The sequence below is a fragment of the Delphinapterus leucas genome, chromosome 2 (assembly GCF_059928025.1).
Source record: "Delphinapterus leucas isolate spDelLeu-1000000601 "Yukka" chromosome 2, BTC_Dleu_Yukka2, whole genome shotgun sequence".
NCBI lineage: Eukaryota > Metazoa > Chordata > Mammalia > Artiodactyla > Monodontidae > Delphinapterus > Delphinapterus leucas.
In genome coordinates, this window is record NC_143130.1 from 61,581,912 (window position 1) to 61,603,233 (window position 21,322).

Here is a 21,322-nt window from a genome sequence, read left to right on the forward strand (position 1 = left end):
ACATGACAAAACACGTAGTAATCAAATTGGCAAAAATTAAAGACAAAGAAAAATTATTGAAAGCAGCAAGGGAAAAACGACAAATAACATACAAGGGAACTCCCATAAGGTTAACGGCTGATTTCTCAGCAGAAACTCTACAAGCCAGAAGGGAGTGGCATGATATACTTAAAGTGATGAAAGGGAAGAACCTACAACCAAGATTACTCTACCCGGCAAGGATCTCATTCAGATTCGATGGAGAAATCAAAAGCTTTACAGACAAGCAAAAGCTAAGAGAATTCAGCACCACGAAACCAGCTCTACAGCAAATGCTAAAGGAACTTCTCTAAGTGGGAAACACAAGAGAAGAAAAGAACCTACAAAAAACAAACCCAAAACAAGTAAGAAAATGGTCATAGGAACATACATATTGATAATTACCTTAAACGTGAATGGATTAAATGCTCCAAACAAAGGACACAGGCTTGCTGAATGGATACAAAAACAATACCCATATATATGCTGTCTACAAGAGACCCACTTCAGACCTAGGGACATGTACAGACTGAAAGTGAAGGGATGGAAAAAGAAATTCCATGCAAATGGAAATCAAAAGAAAGCTGGAGCAGCTATGCTCATATCAGATAAAATAGACTTTAAAATAAAGAATGTTACAAGAGACAAGAAAGGACACTACATAATGATCAAGAGATCAATCCAAGAAGAAGATATAACAATTATAAATATATATGCATCCAACATAGGAGCGCCTGAATACATAAGGCAACTGCTAACAGCTCTAAAAGAGGAAATCGACAGTAACACAATAATAGTGGGGGACTTTAACACCTCACTTTCACCAATGGACAGATCATCCAAAATAAAAATAAATAAGGAAACAGAAGCTTTAAATGACACAATAGACCAGATAGATTTAATTGATATTTATAGGACATTCCATCCAAAAACAGCAGAGGATTCTTTCTTCTCAAGTGCGCATGGAACATTCTCCAGGATAGATCACATCTTGGGTCACAAATCCAGCCTCAGTAAATTTAAGAAAATTGAAATCATATCAAGCATCTTTTCTGACCACAATGCTATGAGATTAGAAATGAATTACAGGGAAAAAAACGTAAAAAACACAAACACATGGAGGCTAAACAATACATTACTAAATAACCAAGAGATCACTGAAGAAATCAAAGAGGAAATCAAAAATTACCTAGAGACAAATGACAATGAAAATACAACGATCCAAAACCTATGGGACGCAGCAAAAGCAGTTCTAAGAGTGAAGTTTATAGCTATACCAGCCTACCTCAAGAAACAAGAAAAATCTCAAGTAAACAATCTAACCTTACACCTAAAGGAACTAGAGAAAGAAGAACAAACAAAACCCAAAGTTAGCCAAAGGAAAGAAATCATAAAGATCAGAGCAGAAATAAATGAAATAGAAACAAAGAAAACAACAGCAAAGATCAATAAAACTAAAAGCTTGTTCTTTGAGAAGATAAACAAAATTGATAAACCATTAGCCAGACTCATCAAGAAGAGGAGGGAGAGGACTCAAATCAATAAACTTAGAAATGGGCTTCCATGGTGGTGCAGTGGTTGAGAGTCTGCCTGCCGATGCATGGGACATGGGTTTGTGCCCCGGTCCGGGAAGATCCCACATGCCATGGAGCGGCTAGGCCCGTGAGCCATGGCCGCTGAGCCTGCGCGTCCGGAGCTTGTGCTCCGCAACGGGAGAAGCCACAACAGTGAGAGGACCGCGTACCGCAAAAAAAATAATAAAAAATAAACTTAGAAATGAAAAAGGAGAAGTTACAACAGACACTGCAGAAATACAAAGCATCCTAAGAGACTACTACAAGCAACTCTATGCCAATAAAATGGGCGACGTGGAAGAAATGGACAAATCCTTAGAAAGGTATAACTTCCAAGACTGAACCAGGAAGAAGCAGAAAATATGAATAGACCAACCACAAGTAATGAAATTGAAACTGTGATTAAAAATCTTCCAACAAACAAAAGTCCAGGACCAGACGGCTTCACAGGTGAAGTCTATCAAACATTTAGAGAAGAGCTAACACGCATCTTTCTCAAGCTCTTCCAAAAAATTGCAGAATAAGGAACACTCCCAAACTCATTCTATGAGGTCAGCATCACCCTGATACCAAAACCAGACAAAGATACTACAAAAAAAGAAAATTACAGACCAATAACACTGATGAATATAGATGCAAAAATCCTCAACAAAATACTAGCAAACAGAATCCAACAACACATTAAAAGGATCATACACCATGATCAAGTGGGATTTATCCCAGGGATGCAAGGATTCTTCAATATATGCAAATCAATCAATGTGATACACCACATTAACAAATTGAAGAATGAAAACCATATAATCATCTCAATAGATGCAGAAAAAGCTTTTGACAAAATTCAACACCAAATTTGATAAAAACTCTCCAGAAAGTGGGCATAGAGAGAACCTACCTCAACATAATAAAGGCCATGTACAGCAAACCCACAGCAAACATCATTCTCAATGCTGAAAAACTGAAAGCATTTCCTCTAAGATCAGGAATGAGACAAGGATGTCCACTCTCACCACTATTATTCCACATAGTTTTGGAAGTCCTAGCCACAGCAATCAGAGAAGAAAAAGAAATAAAAGGAATCCAAATTGGAAAAGAAGAAGTAAAACTGTCACTCTTTGCAGATGACATGATACTATACATAGAGAATCCTAAAAATGCCACCAGAAAACTACTAGAGCTAATCAATGAATTTGGTAAAGTTGCAGGATACAAAATAATGCACAGAAATCTCTTGCATTCCTATACACTAATGATGAAAAATCTGAAAGAGAAATTATGGAAACACTCCCGTTTACCATTGCAAGAAAAAGAATAAAATACCTAGGAATAAACCTACCTAGGGAAACAAAAGACCTGTATGCAGAAAACTATAAGATACTGATGAAAGAAATTAAAGATGATACCAACAGATGGAGAGATATACCATGTTCTTGGATTGGAAGAATCAATATTGTGAAAATGACTATACTACCCAAAGCAATCTACAGATTCAATGCAATCCCTATCAAATTACCAATGGCATTTTTTATGGAACTAGAACAAATCATCTTAAAATTTGTATGGAGACACAGAAGAACCCCGAATAGCCAAGGCAGTCTTGAGGGAAATATATGGAGCTGGAGGAATCAGACTCCCTGACTTCAGACTATACTACAAAGCTACAGTAATCAAGACAATATGGTACTGGCACAAAAACAGAAACATAGATCAATGGAACAAGATAGAAAGCCCACAAATAAACGCACCCAGTTATGGTCAACTAATCTATGACAAAGGAGGCAAAGATATACAATGGAGAAAAGACAGTCTCTTCAATAAGTGGTGCTGGGAAAACTGGACAGCTACATGTAAAAGAATGAAATTAGAACAGTCCCTAACACCATACACAAAAATAAATTCAAAATGGATTTGAGACCTAAATGTAAGACCGGACACTATAAAACTCTTAGAGGAAAACATAGGAAGAACACTCTTTGACATAAATCACAGCAAGATCTTTTATGATCCACCTGTTAGAGTAATGGAAATAAAAACAAAAATAAACAAATGGGACCTAATGAAACTTCAAAGCCTTTGCACAACAAAGGAAACCATAAACAAGATGAAAAGACAACCCTCAAAATGGGAGAAAATATTTGTAAATGAATCAACGGACAAAGGAGTAATCTCCAAAATATATAAACAGCTCATGCAGCTCCATATTAAAGAAATAAACAACCCAATCCAAAAATGGGCAGAAGACCTAAATAGACATTTCTCCAAAGAAGACATACAGATGGCCAAGAAGCACATGAAAAGCTGCTCAACATCACTAATTATTAGAGAAATGCAAATCAAAACTACAGTGAGGTATCACCTCACACCAGTTCGAATGGGCATCATCAGAAAATCTACAAACAATAAATGCTGGAGAGGGTGTGGAGAAAAGGGAACCCTCTTGTACTGTTGGTGGGAATGTAACTTGATACAGCTGCTATGGAGAACAGTATGGAGGTTCCTTAAAAAACTAATGATAGAATTACCGTATGATCCAGCAATCCCACTACTGGGCATATACCCAGAGAAAACCATAATTCAAAAAGACACGTGCACCCCAGTGTTCACTGCAGCACTATTTACAATAGCCAGGACATGGAAGCAACCTAAATGCCCATCGACAGGCAAATGGATTAAGAAGATGTGGTACATATATACAATGGAATATTACTCAGCCATAAAAAGGAATGAAGTTGAGTCATTTGTTGAGACGTGGATGGATCTAGAGACTGTCATACAGAGTGAAGTAAGTCAGAAAGAGAAAAACAAATATCGTATATTAATGCATGTATGTGGAACCTAGAAAAATGGTACAGGTGAACCAGTTTGCAGGGCAGAAGTTGAGACAGAGATGTAGAGAACAAACGTATGGACACCAAGGGGGGAAAACCACGGTGCGGTGGGGATGGTGGTGTCCTGAATTGGGCGATTGGGATTGACATGTATACACTGATGTGTATATAATTGATGACTAATAAGAACCTGCAGTATAAACAAACAAACAAACAACTAATACTAAACTTTCTTTGGGTTATTTGTATGTAAATATGTTAATATAAATGTTACAAACATTACATGAAATTTCTAAAAATCGTATATGTTCTGGTATAATGTCATAAGTCATGATTCTAGTTATTACTTTAAAATGTATATCTCAGAAATAACTAAAAAAAAAAGGAAATCTGTGATCATATGCAACCTTCTATTGTGGGGGGCATGTTCCGTCATGCACAGTGTACTCAGCCCATGACCAACAGCAAACGGGGAGTTGGTGAATGAACACCAGCGTCTTCCCTCGTGGTCGGGATAACTTTGAGGCATATTCTGTAATGTTCTCAGAGTTCCCTGGAGGGGAATGAGCTATAGTTGCCTATGTGCCACTTTTCAAGAGAATTGACCACTGTTAACATTTTGGTATATCCTTCCAGATATATAAACACAACTTGATTTTAATGGCTGCACATTATTCCATTGTGAGGACAGACAAAAACTTACATTGGTACATCCAATTCTAAGCACTGGGTCCCTCCTTATATTTTACTATTATAAAAAGAGCTGGAATAAATATTTTAATGAATTTTTTTATTTCATCAATAAGTAGCTCCAAAAGATAACTCTCATTTGAAAAATAAAATAGCAATAACAATACTATTGCCACACCAAAAAAATAAACAAGAATTCCATAATATCAGCAAATATTTAATGTTCAGATTTCTCCAATTGGCTCATAAATGTTTGATGCGTTTAGTAACATTCCCTTTGGTAACTAAATCTTGACGCACGTGCTCAAGTAGCTCTTCAGGATAAATGCTTACATTTGAAAAATTACTGGGTGGAAGGTATATTATGCCTAGCTCTAGAAAGATGTTCTCACTCATTAGCCTTAAACATTCCAAAAGAACATTTTGTAAGAATGTGACAGAATTCCCAAGTGGATGGGATAAGGAGGGAATCTTTTTATTTGAATCTTTCATATGCTGATAACGGAGGGGTGATAATGCCCTGAAAGGTTTCTAGGGATTTACTGTAATGAACCTCAGGCTGATTTCCCTCCTGTCTCCTTTCGTCAGCATCAGGGGTCGGAAGTTCCTCCCATTGTATTAAGTAGCCTCTCTGGAGGAGCATGTACCCCTACTCAATAGACCAGGTGGTCTTCCTGAAGGAGCTGGCAGCCCTCACTCAGCAATCAAGAATCTGTCTGTAGAACCTGTTATCTTCCTAACAGGAAGATCTATATCTCACTCCAGTGAAGTTTCTGTGCTGCCCTGCCTTCTCAATGCTAAGTTATTTGCTATTTCATATTTATCTAAATTTACATTTTTATTTATAATTTATATAGAAGCAGGATTATAGTGGAAACAGCTAGACCGACCTGGGTTCAAATTCTGAGTTGGTCAGTTACTTGCTGCATGATCTTGGGCAAATTACTTCCCTTTTCTGAAATTCAGTTGTTCGGGAGTATAATGATAGTTTCCTCAGGTTGCTACAATGATGGAGTAACTTGGCTACTTCAATAGATACTTGTTGAATGAGTGAATATTTGCTTACTAGAGTCTTAGGGTTTTTTGTTTTTGTTTTTTGAGCTAGAAGAAATCTTAGTGCACACTGTCTTTATGTTAGAAATAAGAAAACTAAGTTCAGAGAAAATGTGAAATTTGGTCTTCATTTAACATTTATTAAACACTGAGTCTGTCAGGCACTGAAGATATGGTAATTAGCAACAGATGGTCGCTGCTTTCAAGGAGTAAGGAAGGACAGACATGTTTTAAAAAGTGCTGGACTGAGCTAATATGAGGTATTATAGAATAACCTAGCGCTGTGCTGTCCAATATGGTAGCCACTAGCCATGTGTGGCTATTTAAATTTAAGTTAATTACAATTAAATAAAAGTAACTTTCAGTTCTTCAGTCACATTAATCACTTTTCAAGTGCCCAATGGCCACATATGGCTAGCGGACAGTGCAAATACAGAACACTTCCATCACTACAGAAAGTTCTACAGGATAGTGGTGCTTTCGACTTTCCCCCAGAATAATATTCATATGCATATCTACTTCAAATTTACACAATTTCAGCGTGTTTGCACCTTGGTGAAAGCCCCTTACAATACAGGCAAGAGGTGGGCATCGGTAACTAAAAGTAAAATCAAAGATAGGAGTTTTATTATAAGCCAGAGCCCAAACTTGTGAAAATTTCAGCTTAGAACAGTTTCTGGCTGAGTTGGCTGCAGCAGAATAATGAGTCACTTGTTCATTTCAACAGGGATGGGCCCCGTTTCCTGTGCCTCGTGAGGAGCCCTGTGGTTTGGGCATACTGTGGTTTGGGCATACTGTGGTTTGGGCATATGCGGCCACATAATGATGTGTGCGCTCTTCGGACAGGGAGAGAGGGAGAGAGGTCCTCGCAGCTTCCCTGAGATTTCACTGAAACTAGATCACTTCTCTCACAATTTACTTGCAGTCTCTTTAATTGAAGACGTTACATGGCTTTCACTTCCAGTAGGCTATGTTCACTCTGTGATCACTCACTGGGTGCTTTCTATGTCCCAAGGATTGGGCTAAGTGCTACAGATATGAAGACGATTAAGACAAGAAGTTTATAATCTAGTAGAGGAGACAAACCTAAAACCAGCAAGTCATAACCAAGGCAAAACCAATGAAGTAAGTGCCGGAACAGGCAAGGTACTGGGAAATTGGAGAAAAGGAGAGATTAAATTCATTTTAGAGGACTAGGGAAGGCTTGAAAAAGGATAAAGGCATTTGAGCGTAGCCCTACAGGATATGTTGAAACAGCGTAGCATGGAATATGCATGGAATATGCTGTCACTGGGAATTACTCCACATTCAAGTTCTTGAAGTTTGCAATTCTGTACACGTTGTGATTTCTCCCACTCTTCTTTCATACTGAACTTGCTCTGTCTCCCTGGAGACTTCCAGACTCTCAAGCCCAGCTTCTTCTCATGGTCCTTCATGTGCATCCAGGTGGGACTCTGTGGTCAGAGTTTTCAACCCATTTTTGTCAGCGCTCCGCTGTCCTCTGGCTTCTGTATTTATCTGTCTTGCCCATCCCTGAACGTGCCTTGCTATATTCAAGGTCATTTATTCAGCATGAGGTCTCTCAACAACCCTCCACTCTAACTCAACATTCCTTTGTGTGTTCCCCAGTTCTCTCCCCCACCCCCATCCTCCTTGGAGGGGGAATTCCTCTCTATGAGTAGCTCCTTATCCCGTCCTTTCCCTCCTCTTCCAGAACCTAGTTCTACGCCTCATCTCCCCTCTTGTGTCTTTAGTTTTCATTGCCTGTAAATGGCTCTCTCCTTAGGGGCAGATCCAGGTTTTGTAGGGCCTGAAGCTTATTCAATCTGGAGAGCTCTCTTCAAGAAAAAGAATACAAAATTACAAATACCCACTTAAAACCAAAAGCTAATATTTATACAGAAGGGGGCCCGTGCCTGTGTAAGGGGCCCTAAATCTTAAGTGACACAGTAAATCCACCTCTGTCCATACTATAATAAAAACAATACAAAACCCCAAAGCTTCCCTTTGCTATGCTACTACGTGACTGTTCATTTTTCTTCCTCATCACTCTGAAACCTTTCAAGGTAGTAGTCTACATACACTGTCTCCACTTCCACCCCATGCCCATCATTCTACTGTTTTCTCTAAAACACCATTGACCTCCTAATCCCTAAAGCCCACGGCTTTTTCTTGGTCCTGATCTTTCTTGCCCTTTCCACAAATAATTTGACACACGGGTCATCCTCTGACTTTCGACTTCGACTATCATCCCGTTTGGCTGATCCACAAGTATATGTCCCTTGCTCTGACTTCCCTTATAAACTCCAGACCTATAATACAATTCTCTGTATGAGGTCCCATCAGCACCTCAGATTCGTCTTTGTCTGGCTGTGTCAATAGTATCACTCCTTCCCAGCCACCTGCCGTAGAAATTTCAAATTGTTACTTTAAATAAAGCAACACTTCTCTGCCTTCCTCTATCCCTGAATCAGCTCTAAGATCTAGCAGTTCTGCTCTAGAAATATCCCTAGAATCAGTGTAGTCTTTCCATGCCCACCGCCATTTCTATTTCAGTGTTTCTCACTATTGACTTGGACCAATCCAAAAGACTCTATTGCTTGGACCTGGAGAATGTCTGAGTTGGATGTGACTTGCCCCATGAAATTAATGGCACGCCAGATCTAGAATCTGGGTTTCCTGCCTCTTCTTCGTTGGCTACTTGACAGTTTTAAACCCATTGTAATCTATTTTGTGCACAAATGCCAGATTAATCTTCTTAAAAGTGGTGACTCTCACCAAATGAAACTGTAGTAGTCCCAGGTATTTCAGGGTTCCAAAATCCAGGCTCAAATAAAATCTCAACTATATCTTCTTTTTGGCACCTTGCTGTACTATATAATCAGCTGGGCTCTTGGATGTTCTCTGAACATGGCCATACTTTAATGCAAATAATTTCTGGAATTAATTTCTTCCTCCTCTGATATGTCATAGTTCAGTAGTTTGAACCTCTTATCAAATGTGATCTGATGTTGTCTTTATTTATGAGTCTGTAGTAGACATTATGGTTGACTCCCCAATATCCATTCCAACCCAGATGACTGGAAGTCCAATGAGTGATCCTATCCATTTACCTGTGATTGTTTTAGGGGTAGGCTTGTGACACATTTCTGGCCAATGACACAGAAGAGAAGTCAGCTGGGTATATTCTTGGAAAATCCCCATGTCTTGGAAGGAGACATGGAAGAAACAGTCCTTTCCGATTCTGGATATTGTTATGTCTGGATGTGACCTGCAAGAACAGCTCCAGCCACCTTGCTGTCATCTTGACAAAGGAAATAGAGAGTCTGCGCTCTTGATATTATCAAAGCTTTAATCAACCAATCCTAGTGCCTGCCCTGATTCTGGACTTCCTATTATGTGAAGTAATATATTTCCTTATTGTCCAAGCCACTTTAAGTCACATTTTTCTGTTATTTGCACCAGGAAACAATGTTTTGTTTCTGATGCTAGATTTTAAGCTTCCTGAATTCAGGGACTGTATCTATTTACATTTCTAGCTCTCTTAGGGCTTGGAACACAGCACATACTCAAAAAATGGGATTGTGAAATTAATATATATATATATATTTCTGAGATATAACTAGTAAAAGTGTTTGCAATTTATAGAGCTCTATTTTCCCATAGCAATTTAGAGATAACAAAATAAAGTTTAGATAGATTAAATAACTTATTCAGGGAATTTTATTTCTCAAAGTCATACCAAGTTCTGAACAATTTGTTCTCTTTGTCTCAAGTCCTTGTCTGTGACTGCCATGCCTGTTAGGGTCCCAAGAGTACTGGGGACTGAAGGAAAGAAAAGCAGCAAGCCATACTTGTGATTAACCCAGCAATAATGCCAATACAGTATCCTAGTTATTTCTGGCTCAGAGCTCAGGACTGGAACCCCTTCTTCTCCCAGTCCCAGTTCATAGTGATACCTCTAGTGCCAGGGCCAGGAATCCCCATAAATATAACACTTTACATGCAGAGGTATTTTCCTGGGAAGATGGATCATAGCTTTTATTAGATTCTCAGAGGGGTCTGTGACCCCTTGAAAGGCAATATAACATGAGATGATATCTCAAAAGTAAATGAAAATAAAAACTTTTAAAATGTTCCCCATTCAGTGGACTTACTACCTCCCAGTGTTGTTCTGAATTTTGTTATCTAAAGGACCAGTAGACAAGGAACCATTTGTAGATCATGAAGTAGGATACATTTAGGGACCAGAGAAGGCTAGGTACCTCCAGTCAAGACCAGTGCAAAAGGAAAATGCAGAGCCCCTTGTTGGAAAATTATTAGCATAGCATTAAACCAAGCACAAGGCCCTTCTAAGCCAGGACCCCTATGCAACTACAGGTTGCACACCCATGAAACTGGTCCTGCCTCTAGGACATACCACTAAACACACTATTAATTACCTGCCTAATTATGTTATATTCCTTTGGACTGCCACGCAGTCCTCCATCCATTTTGGGGGCATCTAGAATATGCCAGGGATTGTGTTAAGTGCTGTGGATTCCAGATAGGAGCATACATTCATAACATTGGGTGTCTATTACATAAAAGGCCTTGTTCTAGGTTCTGGGACTATGGCTCTGCATAAGACATTCATGTTGGGCAGAAACAATAAATAAACAGGAAAAATATCAGATAGTGACAGGTGATGAGAAAGAAATTAACATAGGATGATGTGATACAGGGTGACTAGGTGGCTATTTTATTTATTTTTTTACATCTTTATTGGAGTATAATTGCTTTACAGTGGTGTGTTAGTTTCTGCTTTATAACAAAGTGAATCAGCTATACATATACATATATGCCCATATCTCCTCCCTCTTGCCTCTCCCTCCCACCCTCCCTATCCCCACCCCCCTAGGTGGTCAAAGAGCACCAAGCTGATCTCCCTGTGCTATGTGGCTTCTTCCCACTAGCTATCTATTTTACATTTGGTAGTGTATATATGTCCATGCCTAGGTGGCTATTTTAGATTAGGTGGTCAGGGAGGCCCTTTCTGAGATGACATTTGAACTAAGACTTTACTGAAAATAGGCCAGCCCTGCCTCCATGGGAGGTGGAGAGAGTTATCTTAAGCTTGGGCAATGACAAAAGCTCAAGGCTGGAAAGAGGGAGAGAAAATGAATGCCAGAGTGAACAGAGGTAGTGGGTAAGGGGAAGGATGAAATTGCGAGAGGTGGGAGGGAGCAGCCGGCAGAGACCAAATTATCATTTTTTGGTAAAAGGATTGTTTGAGAGCAAAGGAGTGAGCAGAGTCCGGCGAGAAGGTCCTGGCAGGAACTCAGGCTAAAGTGGTGGCTAGGTGACTAGGATGAGAATAGCGGAGATGAAGCTAGGTGGGCCGATACGGGTCCCGAATGCTCCTCACAGCCCGCAGTCTCCCACCAGGGAGGGCCCGGGGCTGGGTCAGGTGAGTGGGTGGCCCGCTTGTAGCCTCGCGGAGCACCGCCCCCAGGGGCCGGCGCGCGTCCGCTGCCCCGCCGACGTGGCCGGCGCAGTAGGCCGCGCACGTGTCTGCTCCAGGGCTGGGGAACAGGGCAGCGCGGGGGTCTCAGGTTCCTGGTGATCAGAGGCCGGGGCGCCAGCTGGCCCGAGCCTGGCGTCCGCGGGCGCGAGCAGAGCAGTTGGGCCGGGTGGAAGGGGGCTGGTCACGGCGAGGAGGGGGCGGCCTGGCGGGCGCGCGCGCTAGCCGCGTGCACGCGCCGGGGCGGGGAAGGATGGGGGCGGGGTGGGGGCAGCCCTTTCCCAAGGCGGTAGCGGGGGTGGTGTCGCTGTTGCCCTTTTAAGCCGCGGGGCAGCCGCCTCCTGCCGGTGGAGTCAGTTACAAAGGGAGCAGCCGCCCAGGCCGCCACACAGCCCCTCGCCATTTTCCAGCCCCGACCGACGCGGGCCGGGGCGGCGGGGAGAGGCGGAGCCGCGAGAGCGCGGCCCGGGCCGGCCCCGCGGGGCGGTCGCGGCCGTGACGGCGGCTCCGGGCCCGGCTCCCCTTCCGCACCCCTCCCGCCGGAGATGAGGGGAAGATGTCCGTGTCAGGGCTCAAGGCTGAGCTGAAGTTCCTGGCGTCCATCTTCGACAAGAACCACGAGAGATTCCGCATCGTCAGTTGGAAGCTGGACGAGCTGCACTGCCAGTTCCTGGTGCCGCCACCGGCGCCGCCGGGCAGCCCTCACTCCCCGCCGCCGCCGCTCACACTCCACTGCAATATCACGGTGAGGCGCCCGGCCGCAGCCCTGTATGGCCGGGCCGGGGAGGAAAGGGGCGCCCAGAGTCCCTGGACAAAGGGGAGCCTGCCCCGGAGAGGCCCCTCGGACCCCCGGGCGGGGCGGGCCCGCCCCTTTCCCCGGAGAAGGGCCCGGCCCAGCCCCGCCGGGACTGCGCGCGGCTCGGGTGGGAGGAGGCGGGCTGCTCGTTTCTCCGGCTCTTCCCGCCGGCCTGGGTTTGGGACTCCTGGTCCCTCTCGGCCCCCGTCGCCGCGCCCTGAGGTGGGAGACCGCTGCCGGCCGAGCCCTCGCTGGGTCGCCATGGCCGCCCACAGCCAGGGGCCTGCCTCCGGGGCCGCGGTGCGGCGGGTCGGCTGTTGTTTGAGCCCCGGCGGGGCAGGCGAAGGGCCCTCAAGTTTGAGCGCGTCCTTCTCGAGTCAGATTTCCCTGGTTCCGCGTATTCCCCCAATTATATTTTAAGTTTGTGCTTAAGGAAAAGCTAACATTGAAAACTGACGCATTTGAGGAAAAAAAGTTTAGAATGCAGGCTCTGGCACTGTTTGAATTATCCCCTTCCTGCTGGCCTGGCTCCGCACTAACGCTTTTCCGAAGGCGCATTGGACCTTGGATGCGGCAGGTGTTCTGGGAGTATGTTTGTGCAGCCCCTCCTGTGGGTAAGCCGTTCAGATTAGGAGCTGGCGAAAGGCGATACGTGCCCAAGTCTGCTGCCCAGTAGGATTGTTTTATGTCCCAAAGCCGAGAAGACCCTTTAAAGCTCACTCTTTAACTTCATCTGAAATCTCGTCAGAAACGCGTAAAAAAAAAAAAATGTTAAATAAGTTTCTTCATAAAAGTGTATGATGAGGCTGTTCGTTGTGAAATTGACTTAGGGTATTGGTCCAAACTGCGGAATATGCCTCTTATAACAGGAGTTAAGGTTTCACGTTCCTCTGTAAATATGGCTAAAACCGAGTCTGGCGTCTTTAAACTCCCTTTTGTTAAGTTAGTAGGTACTTAAGTGCCTACCCTGCAGCGTACCTGGCGCTCTGTAAAAGCCTTGAAGTTATGATAATTAACATTAAAGTAGTTTTCAGAATACTGGGGAACAGGTGTATATTTCAGGAAAAAAAAGTTCAGTAAAGAGCTGTACTCAGGTGTTCTTTTCTAGGCGCTGGTTTTGCACAACTGGGTAGCGCAGTCCCTGCTTTCAGAACTTAGTCTTCTCGGGGGAAGAGTTTTACACAACGAAGTGTGACCAGGTTCTATGGTATCATCATGAAAGCCGAAGAGAGCAATTAACTTTGACTTTGGTGGTGGTGGGGTCGCTTCAGAGAAGGCCTTGAGGAGAGGCTGATTGTGGAGTTGGGCTTTCACAGGTGAGTAGAATTTTGGAAGGGATGGAAACGGCATTTCGGGCAGAGGAAACTCCATCCAAAAAAGACAGCAAAGCTTGAGAAAATGTGGATTGATTAGGCGTAGAGAAGTTATAATGAGTCTTGAGAAGCCCAGGATATAGGCTGGTGAAGGTGAAGATTTTCCAAGAATGGAAAACAGGAAGTAGTAGTGAGCATGAAGTAGGTGATAATAAAGAGACTGGCTAGTCTGAATGATGATTGCTCTGGTACAGGTTCAGGTGTAGCCAGGAAAAAGTAGGGCTGGTTTCAATGATAGAGTGAACTTGTAGGCTTGTGGGCGAGCTGCTGAGTTAGGTAAATGGGAAGATGTTTTTGCCATCCAGGACTAGGAGTGGTTCTGTACAGTGGGTGGCATTAGGAAAAGTGTGTGGTTTTGGTAATCCCAGTGGGGGTGGGATGGTGGTGTTGCTGTGCTGTGCTGGCATTTAGTGGCAGGGGTACAGGGATGCCAGATGTCTTGTAATGTTCAGGCAGTCTGCCACGACAGAGAATTATCCCACTTCAAATGCCAGCAGTGCCCTATTGAGAGCCATATTGGAGGCTGATGGAGTCAGCTGCACAGAAAGATACTGAGTGATGACCTGGATTAGGAAGTGGAACAAGAAGTGAATTAGAGGCGCCTGGCAAAAGGAGGTTCTGGTGGGGACTAGTATAATGGTACCACTAATACAAACTATTCAAATTGAGATGTTAGTGAATTATGACACATTATCGTGGTAGATGCTCAGTGTATACGAATGTGTGTTAACATTATTATGGAGAAACATCAAACATATAAAAAGTTGAATAGTGTGGAGAACCTCCACGTACCCAGCCTCAACAGTGATAAACTTTTGGCCAATCTTATTTCATCTATACCCCACCTCGGATTATTTTGAAGCAGATTCCAGACATATCACTTCATCTGTAAATATTTCGGTGTGTATCTCTAAAAGATAAAGACTCTTTAAGTATGGCTGAGTGTTTAGATAAAATCACCATGGTTTGCTCTTGCTGATGCCATTTTCTTAGAGGGGAAGGAGCAAGGAAAAAATGGGGCTGGATTTCATATGTCAGGACCTGTCTACTGTGTTTGATTTGCTATTCTCTAAAAAGTTTTAGCTCTTAAAAAATAATAATTTTGATCTATCTTTTAAAAAACTTTTCCTCTTATTTCCTCTTATTCCCATATATTTATTGAGCTCTTCTACATGCCAGGCCCTGTCTTCTCCATGCTTATCAAGAAGCATCCTTAGGCAGTTTCTGTAATGTTTGAGTGAATGGTACCTCACTAGTTGTTTCCTTATACACCTGCATGTCAATTTCTGAGTAGTCCTCTAAAGATATTGTGCCCCCTTTTTCTTTCAGGCTCCTGCGTCAGCATTTTTTCCCATGTGGAATGTGCCCCTTACCCTACCCCAATCTGTCTTGACATGTCTGACCATCCCCAAGGCTCTTCTAGTCATAAGCTGTTTATGCTGATATCTATTTCCTTTCCTGTCTTCTATAGTCCTTAACTGTTTATTGCTTTGGTTATGTTTTCTTAATATTATAATAGTTGTGGAGTTTTTTTTTTTTTTAGTTGTGTAGTTTTTAAAAGTCTTTTTTATGGTGGCAGGGGGGAATATTCTGTAGTTATATTTTTCATCTTCCTCTCACTAAATGCTCAGTAAATATTTGTACTATTGATGATATGGCCACCATTTTAGCTATATTCTGTTGGAACAAAAATCTTAACTACCATGTAAGTTAACTGCCAAGAGTTGGTCAAAAGGGCAGAGAAAACATCAAGAAAGTGTCATGGGTAGTGCATAAATATTTAAAAGGCCACTTAGGGTTCGATAGGAAATCTGCAATTTGACTTCACATGAAAGCGTTTTAAGAAGTAAACGAAACAAAAAACAAACCAAAAAAAAAACAAGGCATAGATGTGTTACTCTTTAGGCCAAGGGAATGAAGCTAAATTTTTTTTCTGTTTTATAAATTTGTCCTAATCTTAAGTATGAAAGGGAAAGAGTGCTATTTTCAACTTCAAGGAGTCTTTTTTAAAAAACTTGTTTTCTGTGAACTCATGATATGAAAGTTTGTCATGCAAACTTAGAAGTATTGTCTTTCCATTTTCAGTAAATAGATCTAATTGCCAGTCAGTGCTAACATCCAGTTATGATCACACCTAAAATCAAAGCAGCTCGTTTTAATAACTTGTGCAGCCTTATTGGGAGCTAGTGTAGGACTTTGTTTTAGTCCTTTTGAAATATTTAGCATACCTTGGCAACTCCATTACTCCTTTTATGGACTTCTTGGCATTTGGGAACTCTTGGTAGGGAATTGCTGTTTTAGAGTGAGAAATCCCCCCCAGGAAGTAAATTAGCTGGTAAACAAATAAAACCTCATAGTACTTTATTATTTGTGTAGCATAAATCATTACTCTTTCTGCCTGAGTGGCTATTTGCCAGGCTATTTGTGGTGGAACATTTTTTTAATTAAATTTCTATTCATCATTGCCAAAAAGGTTACCCCCCTCCCAACCCTAACAGCAAGATACTAAATTAAAAATGTTAGAACTGAGAGTTTAGGAGACGGAAAAAAATTTAGTCTTTAGTCATTGGGACCTTAAGCAAATTACTACTTTCACTGTATTTTTCTATGAAATAGATAATACTTTTTGCCCCACATGAGAGCATATATAGGAAAGCTCTTTAACATTGATAATGATCTCTACAAATATAAAAGTGATGGTGTCATTAGCAGCTGAATAACACTTTTGAAAATGCTTTTTAATAGCTTTTCATGGGAAATAAACCAGTGCTGTTAATTTCTTAATTTTTCTTGTTTCTAGTCTTTACATTGATAAAAAGTAGCCCAGAGAAGGTTATACAAAGGAAAATAACAAAACTTGACTAAAGAGCCCAAGACCTTTTCTTTGGTCTACTCTCCTGGGACAGATTACTTTTCCAAATTGAACTCCTGGAGAATCTTTTGGAAGTATCACAGCTGTCATGTTAAGCACCTCAGTGGTACTTTCAGTCCAGAGGAATCATTGTTTCCATTCATTTGACCAATTTATAATATAGAGTCAAATTCCTAGTTGGTATCTCTCTTCCCTCATCCCCATTTTTATGCCCTTCCTTGAAAGGAACAGATACATGAAGAGAGGAGACTTAGATTTCCATTTTGTGAATGGTGTATCCTTTAGTAACTTGTTTTTTTTCGTTGTTGTTGTTAAACTTCCTCAGGCCTGGAAAAGGATAGTATTAGATAAATGTCAGCTAGTTGAGGGGTGGGGAATTGAATTTAGTGGGGAATTGAATTTAAATAGTCCCTGCCAAATAAAGCATTACTGGAGAGCCAGAGTGGTGAAGCAGAGGTCCCTTTTTCCAAGGCCATTGTAATAGTGTTCTGTGTTCTCTTCTGAAAGATCGTTCTGAAAGACAAAGCGGACTCAGAACCAAGGAAACCAGTGGTTTCTGCAGATTAGGTGGTTTGAATTCTCTTCAGCACTTTTGTTTTCTCTGCCTCAGTGTCTTTAGAATGATGTTTTGATTAGCTGTAATTTGCTATTCAAACAAACACTTAGGAATTTTTTTCAGATCACAGGGGTATATATGCATTTTTCTTTTACCAAATGTTAGTGTTTTTACTCTGCTTCTCTGGGCTCTGGTCATGTTAGATATTTAGTTGTATGTTATTTACTTGTAAAATGATTATCAGGGAGCAATCTCTTTTTCTTTCTTCTTTTTTTTGGGTAGCTTTTTTATGTTGTCAGGTCATTTAGAATTTTATTAAGCTACCATATGGTAATTCTGTCAGTTTATTTCACTCTCCATCCCACATTTATTGAACGGCAAAGTGTGAAAATAGAGTGTCCCATAGCTGTTCTCCAGAAGAATTAAAACTGTTAATACCTTTGAACCTTCAACAAGAAGTATGTGTATCAATTTTCAAAAAAAGTTAGGATACAGCCATCTCCAAGGATTTCATGTCATTTGGAAAAATGCCAGAAACTGAGCATTCTGGCAGGCAGTTTTGCTGGCTGGTGCTTGATATAGAGCCACACATCGGTCTCTTAGTGGGTTTATGTGGAAAAATAGGTAAAGCTATTTCTGAACAAGACAAACTCCTTAGGCAATGACAAGCGAAGAGGTTGGTTTGATTAACCTTGAGTTATGTTGCCTTAGATTAGGATAACACAACATTTTATGGTGGCAGTGGCCGTGGTGGTGAATTTCTTTGAAATTTGTCCACTTATGGTAACCTTTATGGTGGTGGTCACAGACAACTTCATCCTTCAAGCCTTAAAATCACTATAAAACTAATAGTAGAATTGAGGAAAAACAGGGTCCCTGAGTAATTAGATGCTTAGATAATTGTCTAAAATTTTCATAACTGGCGAGAAAGAGAGGTGTTAGAAGCACTTAAACATTTAGTGTAAGGAAAGCTGCTTGAACTTACACTGGGATTTTAGAGCACCATCTGTTGTTTAAAAATTGTATATCATGGGTCATTTTAAAGAGAAATAGTAAGGAAACTATCTTTTCAAGATAGATACAAAGCTTAGTTGTTAACCTTGTAAAAATTTAAAAGCTTGAGGTATATGAGAGGTTGAAAGCATTAATGCTTAGTTTTAAGTATTGGTGATAATTTTAGATGCCTTTCAAAGTATGTAGATTGTCTTCTAAATATTACACTGAACAAGCCTTGACCATGATGTGAAATTTGTGCTGAAGATTCAGTTTCCAGAGGTGGTGGTAGTGGATATTTTATAATGTGGAAAATAAGACATTTAAGAAGTCTAAAAACCAGATAAGCAAAACAAGAAAAAAAAATCACCTGTAATTCTACCACTCAGAAGACACCACTGTCAAAATTATGGTACATATCTTGTCATCTGGTCATCTTTTTTCTCTTATGTTTATGTAGATTCCCTCTCCCTTTAAAAAAAAAATCAGGTTATTTTGTTATCTGATTTTTCACTCAGTAATATTGTAGACCTTTGTCATAAACTTTTTCCTCCAATGTCTTCAATTATCATGTGCTGTTCTGTTACATGACTACAGCATTGAGTCAGTCGTGTCTGCTACTATCGGTGGTTTCTGTTTTCTTCTATTTTAAGTAATGCTTTGAGCATTAATAGCTAGAGCTAAATCCTTGTGCATATAGGTAATATCCTTTGAAATTTTCCTAGAAGTGATAGCTTTCTGTTCTTGTTGATGAATTGGTTTTTGGAGATGTTGTAACACATTATATTGTATAGGAACTTTTTTTTTTCTTCCAGGTAGCAGCTTTTATTAGATTGGTAAAAACGTTAGCAGGTGTGAAGTGGAAGGGGCGTTCTCACAGTCATGGCACAAAGTATAGTATAAGTATCTATGACCCTTTAGAAAACAGTCTGGTTTCTTTTAACCCTCTCTATTTTGGCAAGATATATGCTGGCTACCCCAGTTGGCCAACATTGTCCTTGTGATGCTGGATCTCCAAGAAAGACGGCTCTGGTCCCAGAGAAGACCCAGATTTGCCTGGTTTAGCTCATCTGACAGCTAACCACTGGGAGTAGGATAGGCTGGTAGAGACCTGTGATCAGGTTTTGGGTCAAGGGAGGCAGGTAGGAAGATGGGAAGGAGATAGGAAAACTAACCTCAGTAGAACCACATTAATATAGAATGATAAAAGGATGTTTCTTCCAAGGAAGAAATTCTGAGAGTGAGGGGGAGAAAGGTTGGGAGATGGGGGCAGGCAGCAGTTATCAAGGTTTTTTGGAGTCAAGACTCTTTTACACTATTAAAAATATATTGAGGTCCCAAGGAGCTTTTGTTTATGTAGGTTGTCAATATTTATCATTAGAAATTAAAACAAATATTTAAAATATTCATTAAGATAAACTCATTACATGTTAATATAAATGTTTTTGTGGAAAATGACCTTATGCTCTAAACCAAAAAGTTTTAATGAGAATAGTGGCAGAATTTTACTTTTTTTTTTTTGCGATACGCGGGCCTCTCACTGTTGTGGCCTCTCCTGTTGTGGAGCACAGGCTCCGGACGCACAGGCTCAGCAGCCATGGCTCATGGGCCCAGCTGCTCAGTGGCATGTGGGATCTTCCTGGACTGGGGCACGAACCCGTGTCCCCTGCATTGGCAGGCGGACTGTCAACCACTGCACCACCAGGGAAGCCCCACAATTTTACATTTTTTGAGGTGAATCTCTTTGATGTCTGGTCTATCATTTGCTTCTGCATTCAATCTGTGGTGATATGTTGTCCTGGTTGAAGTAATAGGAAGAAAATCCAGCCTCATACCGATACTTGGTTGGAAAAAGGAATATTGTAACAGCTGTTTTAGATAGTTGTAGATATTCATTTTGGATACTCTACCCAAACTTGTTTTTTTCTTGAACTTTGAATGTATCTTTTACCCATGATATTATGACATCATGCATTGGTCATTTGGAAAATATTGGTTCACTGAAATCTTCTAAATGTTGATACATTTCGTTAGGTGACATGGAAACATTATATTCATTAATATCACCATCAACCTCATCAGAATACTATTAGGAAGCTGTCAGGCTCACAGTGGTAGATACAGGTTTTGCAAAATTCTAATTTTTGCTTGAAAGCTTGAATTTTATCATTGGCAATAAATACTGTCGTGTGTTTTCCTTGAAATGACAGGCTCTCTTCATTCTTTTTGGAGAAAACATCTATCAAAAATCCAAGTTGGAATAACCATTGTTTGTCAGTCATTCTTTCAAGTGAAAATTGTGTCCTGTGAAAGTGGTTAGTTCAGCTCACAATTGACATACAAGTGCTTTTTCTCATGTGTTCTGTAGGAGTGCTCATGTGTGCTTCACATTTCATCACTTGCAATATTAAAAAGACATAAGGATTGAGATTTAGTAAAATAACTGCCTCATCACAGACATTCATAAGTGAAATGCCTTTTTTTTCTTTTAAACACCTTGAATGACTGGTGGTGAATACCATGTCTTCAAGTATAGTTTGGTGTCACTGCCTTTATCTGTGCTAAGGTACCAGCAGTTAGTTTTACCCACCATTATGTCTGCACCATTGGTACAGATGTCAATGTGAAAAAGGCAATTAACATCTTAGTATTCTTGTAGAAATAGTTTGGACCTAGGAGTCCAAGGGCCCCACTTGAGAACTGTTAACATAGTTGCTTAGACCTAGTATATATCCTGTCTTCTTTTGTACAGGATTAGAGAAATACGGCATAGGTAGTAACTGATCTCAGTATTTCTTTTATGTTTTTCTCTTTTTTTGCAATTCTTATAATACGGTTTTGAGGGGTTTTAGTCCAGAGCAACAGTTCATATATTTTCTTTTGCTTATGCAGAAGTTTAATCTACATAATGAAGCAGAGAATTTAGTGCTTTTTTTTTTCTTTTAAGGCTAAAGAAAATACAAATCTAAAACAATAAAAATGGTTTAGATGGTGTGTTCTCAAACTAGGCTGAAGAATTTAAAGAAAATGTAATAAGTAATTCTGTTTAAGAATAGGATTAATTTT

At 40.7% G+C, this 21,322-nt stretch overlaps 1 protein-coding gene across 3 annotated transcripts in view; it reads left to right on the plus strand.

The window, feature by feature from the left end:
• The first annotated feature begins 11,969 nt into the window (after positions 1-11,969).
• The window catches only part of UBE2Q2 (ubiquitin conjugating enzyme E2 Q2), a 71,355-nt gene continuing 62,002 nt past the window's right edge, over positions 11,970-21,322 (plus strand). Inside the window, exon 1 of one of the 3 annotated variants that reach the window (XM_089906947.1) lies at positions 11,970-12,411. In XM_089906947.1, the coding sequence (XP_089763073.1) occupies positions 12,223-12,411 (189 nt within the window). In that variant the 5' untranslated portion in view covers positions 11,970-12,222. The remainder of the gene's footprint in view (positions 12,412-21,322) is intronic. The other 2 variants (XM_089906946.1, XM_022580143.3) reach the window with 2 other exon arrangements.